This window comes from Callithrix jacchus, chromosome 13 (genome assembly GCF_049354715.1).
Source record: "Callithrix jacchus isolate 240 chromosome 13, calJac240_pri, whole genome shotgun sequence".
Lineage (NCBI taxonomy): Eukaryota > Metazoa > Chordata > Mammalia > Primates > Cebidae > Callithrix > Callithrix jacchus.
In genome coordinates this window covers 87,863,651-87,883,978 of record NC_133514.1, presented here as the reverse complement: position 1 = coordinate 87,883,978, position 20,328 = coordinate 87,863,651, and the positions used below count along the sequence as shown (strand labels likewise).

At 43.7% G+C, this 20,328-nt stretch overlaps 1 protein-coding gene across 5 annotated transcripts in view; it reads right to left on the bottom strand.

Annotated features, from left to right (window-relative positions):
* The window catches only part of SETBP1 (SET binding protein 1), a 378,635-nt gene that overhangs the window by 184,209 nt on the left and 174,098 nt on the right, over nt 1–20,328 (bottom strand). For all 5 annotated transcript variants that reach the window (XM_017963440.4, XM_035270919.3, XM_035270920.3 and 2 more), the window contains exon 3: nt 2,055–2,108. In XM_017963440.4, the coding sequence (XP_017818929.3) occupies nt 2,055–2,108 (54 nt within the window). The remainder of the gene's footprint in view (nt 1–2,054; nt 2,109–20,328) is intronic.

Below are 20,328 nucleotides of genomic sequence, written 5' to 3'. Positions count from 1 at the left end.
GAACCTCAAATATCTCTAACTTCTCCTTCACTGTACAGCTAGCTTGAATACTTTAAATCTAATATCTAAAAGTGTAGGTCAACAAACAGGGAGAGAATGTGTTTGGCTCAGAAGAAAACCATGCCAAAACCACACACACGCACACAACTCCAATAAACTCAGTCTCCACTGTGTGTCCTTTTCAAGCAGTAAAACAGCACCACAAAATTTCCTTTAATTTTATAACTTTTCAGATTAAAAAAAAAATATTTATCTGGGATTGCCACCATGTATGAGTGTGGAGGTGAGTGGGGTAGGTGGTAAATGTTGATTTTCTTTTTTTTTTTTTTTTGAGACGGAGTTTTGCTCTTGTTACCCAGGCTGGAGTGCAATGGCGCGATCTCAGCTCACCGCAACCTCTGCCTCCTGGGTTCAGGCAATTCTCCTGCCTCAGCCTCCTGAGTAGCTGGGACTACAGGCGTGCACCACCATGCCCAGCTAATTTTTGTATTTTTAGTAGAGACGGGGTTTCACCATGTTGACCAGGATGGTCTCGATCTCTTGACCTTGTGATCCACCCGTCTCGGCCTCCCAAAGTGCTGGGATTATAGGCGTGAGCCACCGTGCCCGGCCCAATTTTCTTTTTGTTTTTGTTTCCCATTCCCTTAGCCCAACTGGAAGTTTGTGTAAGTATGTGAATAAGTAATTAACAGTTTTCAGTGGTTGACAAAAAAAGGCTTACTGGCCATCTATGTCTAAAAACTCACTACTTTCCAGAGAGGATCAACAAGATGAGATGAAAACAGCCCATACTAGTGTATGAATCTATCTTTGATTCTCACCAATGGGGCCCTTGATTCTGTTAATTCTCTTCCTTTAGCCCATCCCCACCACCACCCCCCTCCCCCGTCACCTGTTCCTAGCTCTCTGTGTGACCTGGGGCCACTCTGCATCAGGACTGGGTCCTCAGATTCCTCAGCAGTGACTGCCACTCACATGGGAGAAGCGTAGGGAAGATGCAGTGAGCTCCTAAATGTGAAACACATTTAAAGAAGAAAACGTTCCCAAATATTGAAATTCCCGCAATTAGAAAATTATTTGCTCTGCCCCTGGAAGTTCACTGACATTAGCTGTAATGTATTTTCCCACAAAGGTACAGCACTGTGGGATCTTGAGGCAGGCACTCAGTTGAAGGATGACAGAAAGTTTCATTTTGAAAAAGGGACATGGCAGGGCCTGAGTCCCCTAATAATCACCTTTGGATTTATTGTTCTTTATGTACATGTTCTCCCTACACTGGGCTCCACGTGAGGAAAACAAGGGCTTTTGTATTTCTGAGATTTCTGTGTATGTATGTTGGTGTTTACATTTTGTGTGTAGACTTCTTTTTCAGAGACATGGAGGATGACGTCCATCTTCACCCCTGCAAAAAAGGTCTCCAGAAAGCTCTTGCCTACACGCTCACAGAGTTTGTCCATAGTAACCTCCAAACACCACTCTGGCCAGAGATAACAGTGGCCTATTTCCTGACCAAGATCAGCAAACCTCAACTGTCTGCCTCTGCAGGAATCTGAGATTAACTTGGCTGTCAGGTCTTGACTGTGAGGCATTTTCTGCAAAGATTACAGAAATGTGAGAGTATCCTGTCCAAAAAGAGGGAAATACAGGGAAGAACCTCAACCCCACCCCACCTTCTGCTGCTTTTGGTTTAACCCTTCCTTAAGCTGAGTCCCCAACACTTAACATTCCAAGCATCTTATCTATATATATTTTTCTACAATAAAATATTAGGAATGAAAGAGCAAAAAGAGGAAGCATCTTATCTATATGTATTTTTCTATAATAACATATCAGGAATGGGAGAGCAAAAAGAGGTGGTTTTGTCCATGCTGGAATGAGAGGAGCTGGAGGAGGGGAGCAAGCTGCCAGGTCATTCTCATAATTAGCATTTCGCGGGAAAGAAGCTAGAAATCCAAGGTCAAGGTTTCTGTCCTGGCCCCAAGGGTGCTTGTTGACCACCAAATTCTGGAACATTTCATTCTTCCAAATTTCGTAAAAGCATCAGTGGAACTTACCTGTGGCTGAAATCCTTTGAGGTCATTGGCTGCAAGGTCACTGGCTGTGAGGAGCTAGAAAAGAACAAAGGAAAATTTCTCAGGAATTTTCAGTTTGCATACAGTATCCCCACGACAACTGACCAGCAATGGCCTTACCATAGCCTGTATGAGAGCTACAGAAGTAGGATCACAAAAGGCAAATGTGAGATTTCTGGACTGGGAGTCTAAGCTCAATGGCCTTCCCACTTTGTGTTCCATCTCTGACATTATCCTCTCTCTCTTGCTGCCATCTCTATGTGCTACCAATTCTTCAAAGGGTCTTAAATTAGGAATCATGGGCCTTCATCAGGTTCATGGCTCTCTGCAATTAGAAGTATGTGTGAACCTACAGATGCACGTATTTCCTTAGAGAAAGGGGCCCTGGCTTTCTTCCTGTTGTCAAAGTGGTTGTGATACAAGGATTACTGCTTCAGCAACGAAGATCCAACTCCTCTAAGAGGGCTTATTATTTTTTCTTAAAAAAAAAAACTCAGCTCAGTACAAATGGTCCTCTACTCTTCACATCCATGTGTGACTCAGTTTCCCTTTGTCATATGTTGCCTATGACTGTATACACTATTTAGGTTTTCATCGTTTATGCTTCAAACCATCACATACAACATAAAAGAATAAGAGTCAGTCATATGTAGTTTCTGCACCTCTGTGTTTAATCAATAGTAAGACTAAAGTTAAGGTTTTAAATATTTTTGCATCCTTTCCAGGGTTTTGCAGAAGAAAACATTAAACAAAAATATGTGATTAATTAGTAAAATAGTTGCATTCTTTATTATTGCTTAAAAATGCTGGGAAAGTATGAGATAAAGAAAAGAAGGGCAGATGCTTATTTTGATTCAAGGAGGGTGACTGCTAGCTTTGTTAGGCCTGAAAAGCATTTGTGAAAAATAGGAAAGACTTCATGTTTGCTGTAACAATATTTTGTTTGGGTCAAGGAAGAGAAGAAGTCATGCTGAGCCCCAGGGCCTCCAGCCTTCAGAAAAGCTCATCTGGATTTTTTAGCTTCCCTAAATGACTGCCAAAAACGGTGCTGAAGTGATATTGAAGCTAGCATCCAGCAGAAGAGAGGTGGAGAAGGTTTAAGCTGCCCTGTTTCCCCCATCCCCCATACTGCAGGCTAGATCCCCCTCTGTGGAAGGCATCTTGGGGGCAGGCAGCACCACCCTGGTGAAGAGTTGGTTTGACCCCTCTGATTGTAAAACAGCCAAGCCACAACCCACTAGGCCACTTGCCAGGAACTGACAGTCCCTGCCTTCAAGGAATCTATAGTTTGGTAGAAGAGTCAGACATGCAGACACATGTACATCAGTGGGAGCAGAGTGCAATCAAGTGTAAGCATCAAACTGGGGAAATGAAGCAAGGAGTAGTCAGGGTAGGCTTGTTGAAATAAGATGGAGTTTGCATGTAGCCTTGAATTCACATGGAAAGGTGTCAGGGCAAGGCACTTCAGATGGGAGCAGGTGCAAGAGCAAAGATGTGAAGAAAGGAAGTGGCCAATCCTAACACCCCTTCACTTGCATCTGTTAAGTACCAGTCACAGCCTACCTTAAGGAGAAAGGTAGGGAATTAGGATACACTAAGGATCGACTGGGTGGCTGGCATACTGGCTGCTGCTTTATGTAATTTCTCATGTTTAATCTTCATAACTCCTTCATGAGACAGAAAGTATCCCTCTTCATTGATGGGAAAATTGAGACTTATGGAAGCCAAGTAACATTTTCTAGGTTTCACAGCTAGTATATGTATTTGGGATTTAAATCCCCAACTATATTTTCCCAAAGCTCATGCTTTTTCTTCTATAATGAAATGCCTCTGAATTATAACACACTGCAGACCATTTGTTGAGGAGATGTGACACAGGAAAAAAGCTGGGTGCCAGAATATCAGTCAAATAGCCGCAGAAAGTAACGCAAAGCATGTGTTCCTGTGAACCACTCTTAACTCTTCCTCTCAGAAATGCTTGTATTTAATTGATAGTGACCATTCATTCATCTGAATTTATCAATAAACCTTTACCTCTAGCTTGAGCTTGGCACGAGATTGGGATGGGGCTGGAAAGGAGGGAGAAAAAAGGTTGGGATAAGGTATGGGCATGGGAGTGACCTTTGCAAGTACATGACCAACACCATATGATACCATATTGGAATCAAAGCTCAAATCCTTCAGACCCTGGGAGTACAGATGGCAGAGATCTTCCTACTGCCTTCGACAAGGTTTCCCAAGTCACAAGAGGCACATGACCATAATGTCTAGTTCCTCCTAGGTCTGAGATCACACAGCTAAATACAAACCACAAAGGTGTTCAAAGCATCTTCAAATATGCACTATTTCCTCATGTCAAGGGTTTGGGGATTGAAATATGACCAGATCCATTTGTTTGATTGGAAACAGCAATATGGCATCTCTGGTTATTATTCTTTATGTCTCTAACTCAAAAAAGTTAGAATTTGTCCCACTCTTCCCAGAACACTTAGATCCCCTTTTCTTTTTCTTACGGAAAAGCCAGAGGCATGAGTTCTTAATTTATTAAAAGTTTTGTTTTGAGGCCAGGTGCAGTGGCTCATGCCCATAATCCTAGCACTTTGGGAGGCTGAGGCCGGTGGATTACTTGAGGCAAGGAGTTTGAGGCTAGCCTGCCCAACGTGGTGAAACCCCATCTCTACTAAAAATAATTTCAAAATATATATATATATATATATATATATATATTAGCCAGGTGTGGTGGTACACGCCTGTAGTACCAGCTACTCAGGAGGCTGAGGTGTAGGAATTTCTTCAGCCTACAAGGTAGAAGTTGCAATGAGCCGAGATCGTGCCACTGTACTCCAGCCTAAGCAAAAGAGTAAGGCTCTGTCTCAAAAATAAATACATAAGTTTTGTTTCAGGCTGTTGTATGTATTTTTACTCTTCTATTTTTCACTTAATAAGAACATGCTCAACAAGACCCTAACAAGACTATGGCTTCTATCTTATAGAAATTTTGCATTTCTTAATGTGTTAAGAAGAGTCTAGACACACGCAATTAGTCACTAAATAACCTGTTTGTCAAATGACTTAAAAGGAAAGGGGAAACACTGTCAGCCCAGAGGTGAGGACAAGAATGCTTAAAGTGCTGAGCCTAGAGAACAGAAGTGTGAGAGGCAGGCTTACGATATCCTCCAAGCTGACAAAAGGAAACAGCACTCAGCGCCTAGTACATTTCCTGTGTGAAGGAGGCACTCAAATATTTGAATGAATTAATCAACTCAGGCACTGGGGACAAGCTCTTTTCCAGCCACTAAAGGTTTGACTAGAGAATATTGGCTGGGGCTTCAGTGTAGAAATTGGAAATTAAATGTAAGGAAGAACAGTATAAAAGGGAAAGAAGCTGAATGGTGAATAAATCCATCACCAGGGAGAGACGGCAGTCTGACCCATTGCTCTGGTTAAAACAGTAGAATGTTAAATGGGCCCATCCCAGTTCAGATGTTTTAGGGTATCTGATGATGTGGAGTGCGGGGGATGCAGGGATATAATGTCAGGGATAGAACTCAAATGACTTATAAAACTTCTGGATTCCTTTTCTTAGGGGATTTGGAATATTTAACTCACATCCTAGCATGCATTGAAGGTGTTTCTCACTTGGGAAACAACCAACGGCAAGGCTTGGGACATCTCCTCACAATGAGTCCTGAAAGAACAGTGTGTATGACAGTGTGTCTTTCCTCACCATTAAGCCACGAGCCCCTGCCTTTCTGGCTTCTGGGTTTTAACCACGTATTAACCAAATGCAGGGGCTGTTGGGCCAAATATAGGCCCTGCATCTTGAGCACTTCCCTTTTCAAAGTAGATTATTTCCCATAAGTCTACACATTCCACACCAAGGAATGGAGAAACAGCTGAACCTCAGGCGCTAATATATGGTGCTCAAGTGTGGATTCAAAATAAAGAAAAAGATCACAGACCATCTACATCAGGATCCTGCAAAATAGTTCCATTCCTACAGGGTCAGGGCCTGACGGAGGCAGCTGGAAGTCCCTGTAGGAGAGGAGAAAATCATGGTGTCCCCAGTGGGCTCAGGAGCCACCTCTGCTGGGGAACTGGGGTGAGAAAATGTGTAGACAAAGAGCCGGCACAGTGCCTGTCGCTCTCTACCTTCACTCAGAGGGGCTCTGCTTTTCCCTGTTTCTTGTATGCAACTTGAGTTGAAAACCAGTGTTTTGCTACTAAAGCAGATTTTAAAACTCCAGACTAAGTTCTTATTTTGCGGAAGCAGCAGCTGATAAGTGACATTTTCAAGATCACATTTCTAGTTAACAACAGGCTTGGTTGAGTCCGCTAGCCCCGAGCACCTCTGCAGAAACCTCCCCTAGAGACCGTATCTGTCCAGTCTGGCACTGACAACCAGACATAACCGGCTGCTGATTTCTACCCTAAAGCTGGGCTCAGAAATCCAGGGGAAAGTGAGACATGGGCAAGAAGTATACATGTCCCTCCTTGAAGCCACTGCCTTGAAAAACACACGTCTCAGACCCTTCTCTACTGCTTCTGCCGCTTGAACCCTATCTCCATTCCATCCCACTGGGAAATAGTTCACTGCTCATGGTAACCTTGCTGTGCTGGGATTTGCAGGGATGCAAGACAGGGAGGAGAGAGGGAGGAAAATGAAATCCCCCATGGCTCTAGGGACTTCAATCAGGCTGAAGTTAATGAAAAGGATCCTGTCTTTTCCCAGGATGGCTAAATGTCTGCACTGCTCCTATCTAGAGGGTTGAGGGTGCAGGGTGGAGAGGGCAGACAGAATTACATTTAAAAGGCAAAGGAAGGAGAAAATTCTTTCATCTTCCTGGTGGAGCCCGGCAGTGTTCTTGGGGCCCTGCTCACACCAATCTCATTCCTGACACGTCTTGCTGCTCTCTAACTCACAGTCTAGCATGCATTGAAGGTGGACATAGTTCACATTCAAAATATTAGGAGGATGACTCTGCCTTCCATTTTTGAGGAGCTGCAGTTTCTTTTTTGGCATAAATTCAGGTTGCTTTCTTATTTATTTATTTTTTTCTCTTTCTCTGAGCCTGAGGGGAGGGTTGGAGAACAAGGAGAATTAAGGGAGATGAAGGATGCTGTGGGGCCCTAAGGAGGTGAGAGTAGAAATCCCTTCAGCAGCTTCCTATGCAGCGACATTCTACTCCCTTGTCTTTTTCAAAGTGTTCTCTGAATGGGACTCTCTGCATCTCTCACCCAAAATTACCCATGGTACAGCTGCTACCAGCATTCCCTGTGACCTCTGCGAGCCTAAGGCTGTCCCTCCAAACAGCTGCCCTCTTCCCTGCAACCTTCTATAGCGTTTAAACCTTCCCACACAGGAGGGGAGGAGGTGACTCCATTTTTCCCCTGTCCTCCTACCCTAGGAACAAATGTCATGTCCCCTCTGCTGGCCCTTTATGAAAAGTACATACTCCATCTGGGCAGAGCAGGGCCTCACATATCTACACCAATTGCTCTGGCTGAACCCAGATGCTTGCATTTGGGAAGAGGGCACTGACACAAAAGGCAGGGTGTGGGTCAATCTGGACATCTGGCCAGAAGGATCTTACTCAGTTGGACAAGCTGAAGACTGGTGGCCCTGGGGATAGTCCAAGTCATTTGTTCTTCCCAGATATGGAAAGCGCTTTCCTTTCATGTATATGGATATGCTCTTCCCTTTCCAAAGAAATGGATGCTGGCACATTAAGGGAATGGACAGATAGATTGATGCACAGGTAACTGGGCAGGTAGGTAAAGAAACAGAGTGAAGACAGCTTTGGGGAGAACAAATGACTCATTTTCAAATTTGCCCTCAAAGATACCATTCTTTCATTAAGTAAGCCTTCTACTTCACCTCTCCTCTTTTCAATCTGCCCTCATTTCCATTTCCAACGTAGGAAATGAATATTTCTCTCTCTCTTTATTTTGTAAAGTGTTACTCACTTCTTTGGCTCCAGAACGGAAGTTGAACTCAGGCCCACCTCAACTCTTCAACCCATAAAAAAGTTCAGAACACCCTATGGGGAAGGAAAAATATTCCAGCAAGCCAAGGCAAACTTCTAATCATATGTGTGCTAGGGGCTGCTTGAGATAAACTAGCCCCACACTCTCCATTATAAAAGGCAACTGAGACAGAGAAAGACAAAGTGACTCCCAGTGGAAAATCAGAAACAAAAAATCTCCCTATATGTAGGCAACCAAAGAAAGTTTCTAATATCTGGCCATATTGGGTATTGGGGATTCCAAATCAGGCAGGAAGAATTTTAAGATAAGTTAGGGGTCAAGACAGAGAAAGAAAAGGGGTTCAAGGAGGGCCTCTATCAAGCAAAAAACTCTGACATGACCAGCCATGAAGGAGGCCACAAATCCACAGAAGCAAATCCAGAAATTGGAATGTAAGGTGGGTAAAATGGAACGAACATGTTGCTACTCTTTCCAGAGATGACAACTGAAACACTGTCATACAAAAGAGCACTGGGCTTGGAGTGGGGGGAAAACAAACTTGTGTCCTAGCCCTGCTTCTGCAGCAACTCAATATGGGATCTGTCATGGGATCATTTACCTATTCAGGTCTCATTTTACCACCTATGAAATGAATGCTATTTTCCCTTTGGCCCTACCCTGCCAGCACCTTAAAGCATCCCTCTCACCTCAGGGATGAAGAAAAGATGGAAGGACACTTTATCCTCTGCCCCCTGAAAATACATACCTCTAAGAGCTTGTTTATACTTTGTGGAAGAATTTCTGTTAATCAGAAGGTCAGAGGAAAGGACAATGGGATAGTCTTGTACTATGGATCCGTTATTGGCTTACAAATAGGAATTTGGACAGATGGCCACTCAGACTGCTACATGAGTTCCCTATTCCAGTGAGGCTGAAGTCAAATCCATGTCCTAGCTAACAGTAAACAATCTTCCCATTCCAAAGGCATTAGTTCTACTGGCCAAGGCATTGAGGTGGGGATGGTGGTGGAGGGGTAGTGCCAAGACCAAGGGGCTGGTTTCCCCCCAGCTTAAGAAGCAAGCTATATACTCCGAGCTGCCATCCTAGCTGAGCTATGTTCTTGTGCTAAATCCTCTCAGCCTCAAGAAATTTTAAAGGTTAAACCTGAAATCACTGACACCTCCAGTCTTAATATTAGCCTCCCTTCCCAAAGAGCAACAAGGATGACTAATAACAACTTTGTATAACACTCCAAGCAAGCCTGGTCTTGATTGCTTATATTTTTCTTGTATTGCTTCTTTAAATGATGGGGTTCTAATATTTACAGGTGAGATCTTTAACAAATTCCCCTCAATATGGTGTCAAAAGAGCTTTTATACATATTTTTAGACTCCATGCATAACCGTGGCACACATAACCCATGCTCGTACAGTGGTTTGTACATTTGCTTGCTGTCCAAGTCACAGGTATTTCAACTTCTGGGTGGAAACATCTTTAATCCTCCACCTTGTAGATTGCAGCTATAACTACAGAGACCACATGGAAGAAGAGGCCTCCAAATTCCCTGTTCTAGACTCACTGATGCTATGAGTCGTGTTTTATGTTATTTGAACTTAATGAACCTATAGAAGTTTGTCCAACCCTTTTAAAACTTGGCATATAATTTTTTGAGATGCACTATTCCTCAGACCAAGAAAACTGGATTTTATGTAGGGAATCTTTTTTTTTTTTTTTTTGAGACAGAGTCTTGCTCTGTTGCCCAGGCTGGAGTGCAGTGGTGCAATCTGCAATCTCGACTCACTGCAACCACTGCCTCCCAGGTTCAAGCAATTCCCCAGACTCAATCTCCTGAGTAGCTGGGATTGCAAGTGTGTGCCAACATGCCCAGCTGAATTTTTTTTTGTATATATATATTTTTGTTTTTTTTGGTAGAGATGAGGTTTCACCATGCAGGCCAGGCTGATCTCAAACTCCTGACCTCAGGCAATACACCTGCCTCGGCCTCCCAAGTGCCAGGATTACAGGTGTAAGCCACCGCACCTGGCCTATGTAGGGCATCTTTTGTGGTTTTGGGTGAGAAGTTTACATAGGTAAATCTGGTAGAAACTGGTGACATGGGATGTTAATATCAGCATTTATTAATCATTTCAGTCAAAAGTGGCTCAAGAGACTAAAGTAGTGTCTGAGGTTCATTCAGGATTAGTAGGTGATAGAATGTATTTGAGCCTGGCTTGGCTAACTCATATTCTTTTTCACTACAACATACTATCTTATGAGCCTCTGGCTACCTTGGGTATATATACTGCTGGGATCTCTGTCAGGTTCTCCATGATATGCCTAACGTTCTGAAATGAATGATGAATAAGACATCTATAGGACAGTGGTTTTCAAACTGTGCCCTAAGAAGCCCTGGGTTTCATAGAAGGGGCTTGAGGATTGTGAAGTGAGTGAGAGACACTGAGGTGGGAGTTCCAGGCCCTTAACTCCTCTTTCTTCAGAATAGCACAACTTTTACTGGCATATTATATTGGACTTCCACGTTAAGATCTATTTACATTAAAGCTTTGTAAAAATAAAATTTGGTAAATCCATATCTTAACAGAGTATACTACATACATGACCAAGTCATTCTCAGTCCCAACAGAATGTACCTGAGGAAAGAGAATTAAGCAGCTTATCTCTTTAAAGATGCTAAGATAGTCATCTCCTGCCAGGAGAGGATTGAACACATAACCAGACCTCACTTTAAGACCACACTGCCTTTACTATGCACACGAGTACTCATGGGGAAAACGCCTTCCCTTCCTTTCTTTGTACTTTTTTTTTTGAGATAAAGTTTCACTCTTGCCTCCCAGGCTAAAGTGCAGTGGTACCGACTTGGCTCATTGCAATCTTCACCTCCAGGGTTCAAGTGATTCTCATGTCTCAGCCTCCTGAGTTGCTGGGATTACAGGTGTGTGCCACCATGCCCAACTAACTGTGTGTTTTTAGTAGAAATGGGGTTTTGCAATGTTGGTCAGGCTGGTCTTGAACTCCTGACTTCAGGTGATCCACCCACCTCGGCCTCCCAAAGTGCTGGGATTACAGGCATGAGCCACCATGCCCGGTCAAACTTTCTCTATACTTTTTGCAGGCAGTATGCCTGCTCTCTTCATCTGAAGTTCTGCAAGCAACATTCTTAGGAAAGAACAACTAATGTACGAAAAGAGAAAGAGCTAAAGATATGTTGCTTCTCAGGAGACAATCTTGGTTGTAGGTCCTTTCCTTCCAAAAGAATTAAGAAATCACATTGCAAGCATCTGTGGGCTGTTTGCAACGTCTGTAAAAAGCCAACAAAGGAGGATTCCCTCCTTGAATGTATGCCAAGCAAAGCTGGGTGCTGAGGGAATATGCACCCTTGTCTTCCTCTCCTTCTCATCATTTACAGAATTTCTGCTTACAACTGACCAGATGATCTGTCACTTGGCCCAAGAAGAGTAACAGAGTTTTCAAATTCATAACCCTGCTGAATCCCAGGAAACTGATTTACACCCCTGGGCTCACTCAGTGGCAGAGAATGAGAAAGTCAGAAGGTGCTTGTTTCAGGGAGTGTCTGAGCACCAGAGTCAAAAGCTCTGCTCCTCAGCTTAGTTGGAGCCAATTTGGCAGAGAATCTGGGTCCCTCAGGCCAAATCTGGAGCAATTAATCATGATTACAGGTGGATATCTGAAAAGGATAAACAAGCAGGACTCAATGAACTGAACCTCGTAGTTGCAGGTAGCTGTAAGTTTTATAATTGTAAAAGCTGTGGGTTAAAATAGGAGAAGTTCTGCACTTTGAACCTCCAGAAATCCCACTTTGAACTCTTGACTATTATAATCTGAAAAGTAACTGTGATTTTTCAGAACCTACTTTTGCCTGTTCTTTTGTCTCAGGACCTGTGTTAGCCCGTTCTTGTACCAGGCAGGTGCTTTGACTTCATTATCCCTCTTAAACTTCACACTATCAGTGCAAGATTGTATTATTTTCTCCAGTTTATACTCTAACTGCTTAAATCACTCACCCAAGGTTATGACAGCAAAAGGCGGCGGAACTGGAATTTGAACATAGCTCTGAATCATGAAAAGTCCAGTCATTTGTCTCTGCCATCCATGATCCCCTCAGGAAATCCTTCATGGAAGGTTGCTACCTTTCTCCCTACTCTGCCAGGGAGGCAGCCTTGTCCCCAGCGAGATTGGTACCACTGCCAGTCGTGCCTCAGGCAACTCACCATGCAGGTAAGTTTCCATTAGCCCCATGAAGTTTCCATTAGCCCCAGTAGGCATCTAAGGTACTGTCTCTGCCTTCTTGATCTTCCCCTAAAATTTTTCTGAATTCAAGCTAACATTGTTCAAAGGAGTTTCATTCCTAAATTTGGGTGGGTGACTAAGGGATTTTATACTATACACTGCTATGAACATTGTTAATTATCTTGGGTATCTTCTCTCCCTAAGCAAGTTTACCCACTGTCCCTTCTACCTCCTTCCACAATCCTTCCTTCTTCCCTCCTTCCCTCTCTTCCTTCCTCCTTCTGTCTCTCCTTTCCTCCCTCCCTCTCCTTCTTCCTTCCTTCCGCCTGCCTGCCATGGCATGCCAAGTTCCAGACACCATCGCAGATGGTTAAAAAGTAACCAATAATGGGAAGGAGATAGTTGCATCCCAAGAAAGAGTGATACCATCATCATATAAGTGGGCAGTCATTACTTTTAATAATATTAAAGTATATTATTACTTTTAATGATCCAGAGAAGTGGGAAATCCCAAATAAGGCATCTCTATTACCACAGGTATGAAACATGCTATTATTTCATCTTCAAATCCAACACAGCATAAGATCTACAAAGAGTGCAGGTGGCAAGAACAGTCTTGTGCCTGACAGAATGAAGGAGCTGGACAGCAGGAGGCAGGACCATCTTCACCAAAGAGAAGAGAGGTGAAAAGCAACCTCTTCCCCTCCTTTGCAAAAGACAACCTTCACAAAGTAAACATTTTAAAATATAGTCTTTGTCTACTAAATACTTCTGCTAACAGTTTTTATCAGAAATAGTACTATTTTTGAAGACATTAGATCAGGTTATTTGCTTGCTTATTTTAATTAGCCAATAGAAGCTTGCTTGCTTGTATGCTTTGCCATTGGTTGAAATGAAAATATCTTTGAACTGCTATTTGAAAACTGCACAATCAATGTGCAATCCCTTCCTCAGATGGCTCTGCTCTTGCCTTAGTGTTACTGGCCTTGCAAATGCTGGGATTTGGTCCTGCCACTCCTTAGCATTGAGAACTCTTGAAGGACTGAGAAGGCTGGCTGTTTTCAAAATGATTCTTCACCTTTGAAGATACTCTGCAGAATCCGTCACAGCTTCTAAAGATGCTCTCAAGTACATCAGGCAAACAAAACATCCTTGGAAAACAGGACTAGATTCGTCTCATGACAATTTCCAAGGAAGCCTAGCTTCTTGGCATGTATACTTCCTGGCCCTTTGTTAAAAATCTCCTTCTTGTGTTTCATACCTTCTGGAAACAGCTGTGTCACCAGTAACTTTCCTTTTCTGGGCTATATGTGTATTTGTGTCTCATATAATCCTGCCTCAACCAATCCATTTGCTAAAAATAATCTCTATGATTTCACTCTCAAGAACTCTGTGATCATTTCACAGAGGTATCTGGAAATGGAGGTTTTCTTTATGCCAAAACATCTCAGTCAAGTGTGGACAATATCTCCCCAGACCTCTTCTCCAAATAAGATACACTTTCATTGTTCTCCCTGAACTCAAACGTATGTCTGACCCACAGTCTAACTGTTTTTGGCCAAACCTGTCCAGAATTTCTGGCTGATTCAGTTGGGGGATATCTCTCTATACATTGCCCACTGAGACTGAGCAAAATCAATGTAACACACAGATGCTACATCAGCAGGACTGGAAGTAGCTGGGAACTTAGTCTGAAAGCCCTTTAGTAATCACATGGCCAGACCATTTATTTGTAGCACAAATGAAGGGCCCACCACAGGGGCTGGCAATGTTCACTTTTACAGACACATTTAGCAATTCACTAACAGCCCAACCTTGGGCAAGTCACATCCCTGCGGACCCTTAGTATTCCCCACCTCTAACATGAAGAACTCTGTACAATCGGTAATGATCTGATAGCCTCTGAAACTGGACAGGATATGGATGGCCCTGACACTCACCCAAGGCATTACCAGGCTTTATACACATCGTCTACTACTAAAGGGAAAGATTAGCTAGAGTCCACTTGAGGGAGGGATCACACAGCAAAAATGGTAGCGTGGTAGGGCTCTTGACACAACAGGAGTTGGCAAAGCCTATGTGTATCTCTAGGAAGAGCCATGCCCTCATCTCTCACTGGTCTTTCAAAGAATAAGAGGTTTCATGTTTTCCTCCACAACCCTTTCTACTTCACTCTGGTTTTAATGAAGAACCCAGTATTCATCAATTGCACCATGATCACTGTGCAACTATTCTCAGGATTACTGTTTTGTGCTTCACTTATAACTAGGTAAGAAAAATTGGAGAACTCATCTCTTTTGATAAAGAGAAATTTCAGATCTAGAAAGTAGAGGTGACAGAGGCCCATACTTTGGAGTGCATAAGAACCCTTGCTACACAGGGAGCTATACTAAGCAAGACCGGCTCCAGGACAGCAGAATATCAAGAAAGTGGAAAAAATACCAACTTCTTTCCCCTCTCTCACCTTTGCCACATCACAATGAAAGACATGTGCGTGTTAACGGCAGTGGCCATTCTCTCCATTCACTCTAAGGCTTTCCTCAACATCAAAGACATTAATAAGCATTCCAATTATAATATACACAGCTTATTTCCACATAAAATTTACAAGTGTTTGGCAATAGGGCTGCTTTTAATAAAGTATTTACCCTTTTAATCTAATGAGTGCAAAATGGCAGGTATTCTTGATAATCAAGCCATAGGGAGTCTAGTCCTATTTCAAGATATAAAGCATGTTTACAAGAATAGTAAGATATGAGATTGATAAAATAGCTTTACTCCCTCAACCTAGAAACATTTCAAAGGATGATCTCACTTAATCATCCCAACAACAATGAAAACCAGGAGGGGCTGGAAACTTCCCTGCTGGTTTGACAGATGGAGGAAATGAGGCAAAAAATCGGGCAGTGACTTGCCCAGGGACATGCTCTTGGCTTTCAAGTCTTAGCATGGAAGGGATCATCCAGATCAGCCTTCCTCCAATGCAGGAATCCCCTTTCCACCTTCTTTGACAGATGGGAGCCCAGCTTGAGCACTTTGGGGAAGTGGCACTTGCTATTTTAGTGACACAGCAATGGTCTTTAACAATTTCTACCTTTATTCACTTGAAATATGCCTCACTGAAACTTGTCTCCCTAGTTCCAGGGAGCAGGAACTAATGGCTTGTTTTTTAACCTTCGTGATCTTCCTGTGAAATAGGGAATGAGAACCTCATTCTATGGATGAAAAAAAAAAAAGATGGATTAAGCAACAGCTTCCAGGTGCCACGACTGAAGTTAGATCCAAACACCAAAACTAGAGGACCCATCCTCTCCCCTTGCTCTCCAGTCCTGCCCGTGGGCACACACTATAGCCTGTTTACTCCAGTAGCCAGCCTCTGATCCATTTGATGATAAACCCAGGCAAAATATCCCAAGTGCTTTCAACTTTTCCTCCTTGAACATGGATCCCAGTGCTATACTCTTCACCTAGCTTTTAAAAGCCTTTCCCTCAATGTGACAGGCAGATCTGAAAACACCATGCCAGTGGGAGTGACTGTAACTAACCAGTCATGTCCTGGAAAATCTCCAACAACTGGCTCTTTGGATGGGGGGAATCCCTATTGTGAGGTATTTTCCAATTTCCGTAGTACAAATACTCCCAAGATGTCAGGCTACCAGACTGAAGTCACTGATTGCAGAGTTGGGAAGACATGTGCCCAACTGGCTCTTGCCACCTAGAATGAGTTGGCTCCAATGCACCACGGGTGTGTTGATCAGCCCATCCACTTAAGACATCAACAACTAGGCTGGAACTCAGTCCAGGTAACTTGTATGGACCGGGATATCCCAACAACCTCTGGAATTAACATGTCCTCAGTGCCAATCCAGGTGTGAGGGCAGTCAGACTTCTGCACAGAGTTCATGTGAAAGATGTCAATGAATTCATTCCATAAACATCTATTTTTCTAGGATTTGGGGAAACAGCAAAAACAAAACAAAAAAACCCAAAGTCCCTATTCTCAATGAGACAACAAAGTAAAATAATAACAATAAACAATCACAATCATAATAATATAATGTGTCAGTTGTCATAAAAGTAGGAAGAAATAAAACAGAAAGCAAAAGCAGAGTGGAAATATGCTGCTTTGAATTCACTGGTCAGGGAAGGCCTCTGTAAGGAGGGCATATTAGAGTGAAACTCAAATGAGGGAAGGGAGTGAGCCACGTGGTATTTGGGAGAAGAGCAATCCAAAAGAGGAAATAGAATGTGCAAAGTTCCTGACATGAATTGTACTCAAAGTGTTGGTGGAACAGCAAAGAGTTTGGCATCCTAAAGCAGAGGAAGAAAGCAAGGACAGCGGTCAGCGGTGACAGAGAGTGAGGCCACATCACCTAAGAGTCAGTAGGGCAGAGTTAAGAGGTATAGGTCATGGTGCATGAATGACTCTGAGAGATATGGAAGGTAATTGGGAAAAACTGATGTGGGCACAATCTGAGATACACTGAAAAAAGTGCCTGCTGGCTGTTGTTTTAACGGCCCACAGTATTTGCTGATGGATTAGCTATGGCGTGAGAGGTTAAGACAGAAGTGAAGGATGATGCCAAAGGATTTTCTCTAAGGAGGTGGAAGCATGAAGTTTTTTGTTGAAGTTGGTAAGACTGGAGTGGGTAAATGGTGGTGCGGGCAAGGTCAATAACCCATGAACATCTTGGTTTTTCTCAGTGCTGTGAGCCTCAACGCAGAACACTAACACACAGTGGGTTTGTGAGCTGATACACACAGTGGGTTTGTTAGCTGGTACATAGCTTGTCTCGGCTGCAGCACTAGATACATTGAGGATGCCTTAGGCAAGGAGACTTGAAAGGTGTTCGGGACTGACCCGGCTGGTAGAACATGTTGAGAAATCTGCATTGTTAGGAATTCAAGATGTACCTGAGTAAATCCCAGATAAATGCAGTGAGTCTGCAACACCTGGACCTATCCCAATGGGTCTACAGGTCTGTGAGTTTCTTCATAACTGAAGACCCATTTTGCCCTCTCATCTGCTTGCCACATACATTCTGAATTTCAACTTTCTCTTTGGGAGCCCCTGCAAGTGCCAGGCCTTGTGATGCATTCTGGGGATGCTCCAATGAACAAATAATGAACAAGCCCTGCTCTCAGAGAACTCAAGAGTCTATTAGGGGAGTAGCATTTATTTTCAATATGAAAACCAAATAGAATTTAGAGCTGTGATAAGTTCAAGAGAAAGTAATGAGAAAAAGGTATGAGTAAGACAAAAGAATTAATAAAGACAGGTCTGATTTAGAATTTGGGAGTGGTCAAGGAAGGCTTTCCTGAGGAAGTGACAATAAAGCTATGCCCCAAAGAATGAGTAGAAGTTGCCAACTGAAGAGCTGTGGGACAGGCACTTCAGGTAGATGAAACATCGTGGGTGAAGGCTTCAAGCAGGAAAAAGTAATTTGTATATTAAAAGAGCCCCTGCAGATTATAATGTGGAAACAGGACTAGAATGAGGTTGGGACTCCTGAATTCTAATCCAAATCCTGTCATTACCTAGCACTGTGACCTTATTCCAGTCATTTATCATTTAATGTATTCAGCTCAATTTATTCATCTGTGCAGTTAGAACGCAGACGAGGCAATGTATTCTGCAAAGTCACACTGCTTAGCAGGCAATCAGACTCAAGTTCAGATATGAGCTCTTCTTAGAAGCTGAATCTCAAGTTTCTGTTTATCATTCATAAAAGGTGAGTAACATTAGCTACCTCATGGGGATGTTTGAATGGGGATGTGTAGATGTTTGTAGTGAGACAGAGGAGTCAAGACCTCATAAATATGAGTTATTCTTCCCTCCATCCTGTGATATCTTTAAGGGGTATGGTGAGGCTCAACTTAGACCACTAAAATGAGCTCATAAGGAGAAGATACTGTACCATACTAACAGATCAAATGGTTGGTGTTAGACTTTGTACCCTTCCTCTCCCTTACCTGCCCTCCCTTACCTGGTCCTCTAAATCTGTTCACATGGGAGAGCTGTGGGCAACGTGAAAAGGCTTGGGCGATAACCACGGCCAAATTGTAAGTGGCCACCTCAGCATAAGGCTGGCAACTTGCCTTCCTGGGCTTAGGGCAAGGGTGGGCAGGAGGTGACTGGAAATGTTGGCTCTTCTGTGAAGCTTTTATTAGAAACAGGGGATTCCCCATTGCTCTTTCAAACTGTTTTGGCCAAACATTAAATGCCTCAAGGTCAAATTTGTTAGTGCAGCCACCAGCCCAGAGGACTCTTGGCTTTGGTGCTGAATCCCACTTATCTCCCTTCCCTCCCTTAAGCCTTGCAATTTAGCCAAGGCAGCTGCTCATACCACACCAGCCCTTGAGTGGTTCTGTCTGTATACAAAAATAGACACACACACTGGTCACTGCTTTCATGGGGCCACCGTCAGAAATTAGATATACTCAGGACATTCTCCAGTGAGCGGAAGGAGAAGCTGACAGATGCTTACATGGCAGAATGACAGAGCTAGGGCTGGTCCCCAAAGAACCAGAATGGGTATCAAAGGTGCCCAGGAAAAGCCATTTTACTTGATTGCAACTCAGTTTCCTTCTTTCTGAAAAAAGGTCCTCCAAATCCTGGCTAACCCACAGAATTTGGGGAAAAATAAAATGGGACAGAGGCCATGAATGTGCTTCATACCTATTATACCAATGAATGATATTAGCCCTGGTAACATCATCTGGTAGAGAATAGTATTATCTCTACCAGCCCTGATAGATCACATGGCCATATATGGGGCATGGTTAGAGCAGGGGATAGAGGAGGGGAGGAGCCCCTGCACCCTCTGGGGATTCATTTAAGCAGAGCAGCTGCTGTTTGACCCCTGGCTGCACACCCAGCCTCAAGGGAATCCGGAGGGACCAAGCTGCATGTCTGCAGCAATGGTGCAGAATGTGACTACACGAGCAGAGTATAGCAAGTGGGTGGGCCATGGGGAGGTCTCAAAGGAGGCTGAGAGCACTGAGGTTACTGATTTCTGGGCTTATGCAAGTTGTCTTGGTTTCCCCTGTGTCTCTGATCACTGCCTACCACTCAGAGGAGCCCCTGAAGGTGGAGGGCTGAGGGCTAGGCGGGGCTGATAGCTGCAGCCTCCCAGCCTGTGCCTGTGCATCTTATTATTGAGCGGGCCTGAATAAAGCAGCTCTGTGCAGCTGCTGTCCCATTTAATCCATTCGTAATCAAAAGTGATTAGGATGGATGCCTCGGTGCTGAGGTTATTGTGTGTGTGATCAAAGCTGAGGCTCCCATTCACTTTCTAGAGCCGCCTGCACCTGGGAGGGCATGGAAGGCCATGAGCCTGGGGCATGGGGCAGGCAGCTGTTGGCACTTGGAAAGAGGGTGGGCTCCAGGAGCAAAGCCGGGGAATGGCAAGTGTGAGGCCTAGAAACCTTGAGCAAAGCCTCGCCTGTGTGAGGCCTGGAAACCTCGAGGAGGTCCCCAGAGAGGCCCACGACCCAGGTGTCACCTCTGGAGGCTGGCATTCCCAACCTAGAGAATGGAGCAGATGGTAGACTGAACGCAAGCAGGACTCCTTCAATGTTAGACTCATGAAGGATGCTAAAACGCTCTCATCTTATTGAAGAGGGCAATAGTCTCCAGAAAAAAAGCATATTATATGCCTGGTTGGCACTTGTGTGTGTAAAAAGAAGGAACAAGAGAGGGGAAAGGAAGAGACCAGCAGAGAGGAGGAAACAAAAGAAGTGGCCCAAAGTGATGCACAGCTGGTACAGAGACCGTGTAGGCTGGTGCTGGGAGAAGAAAGAGCACCACAGCTAAAGGTGCAAAGCGGGCCAGAAGAGCTGAGCCAGGGCTTTAACAGTTTATATGTTTCTTTCCACCACCACTTCTGATAACTTTCTGAGTTCCATCTCCCTAAAACAGCAAGATCTCAGCCCAGACCTCATGCTGTATTTATAAACTCTGCCTGGGTAAAACCTAATATTCCACTTCTCTGTGCCAATCCAGATCATAAACATCACT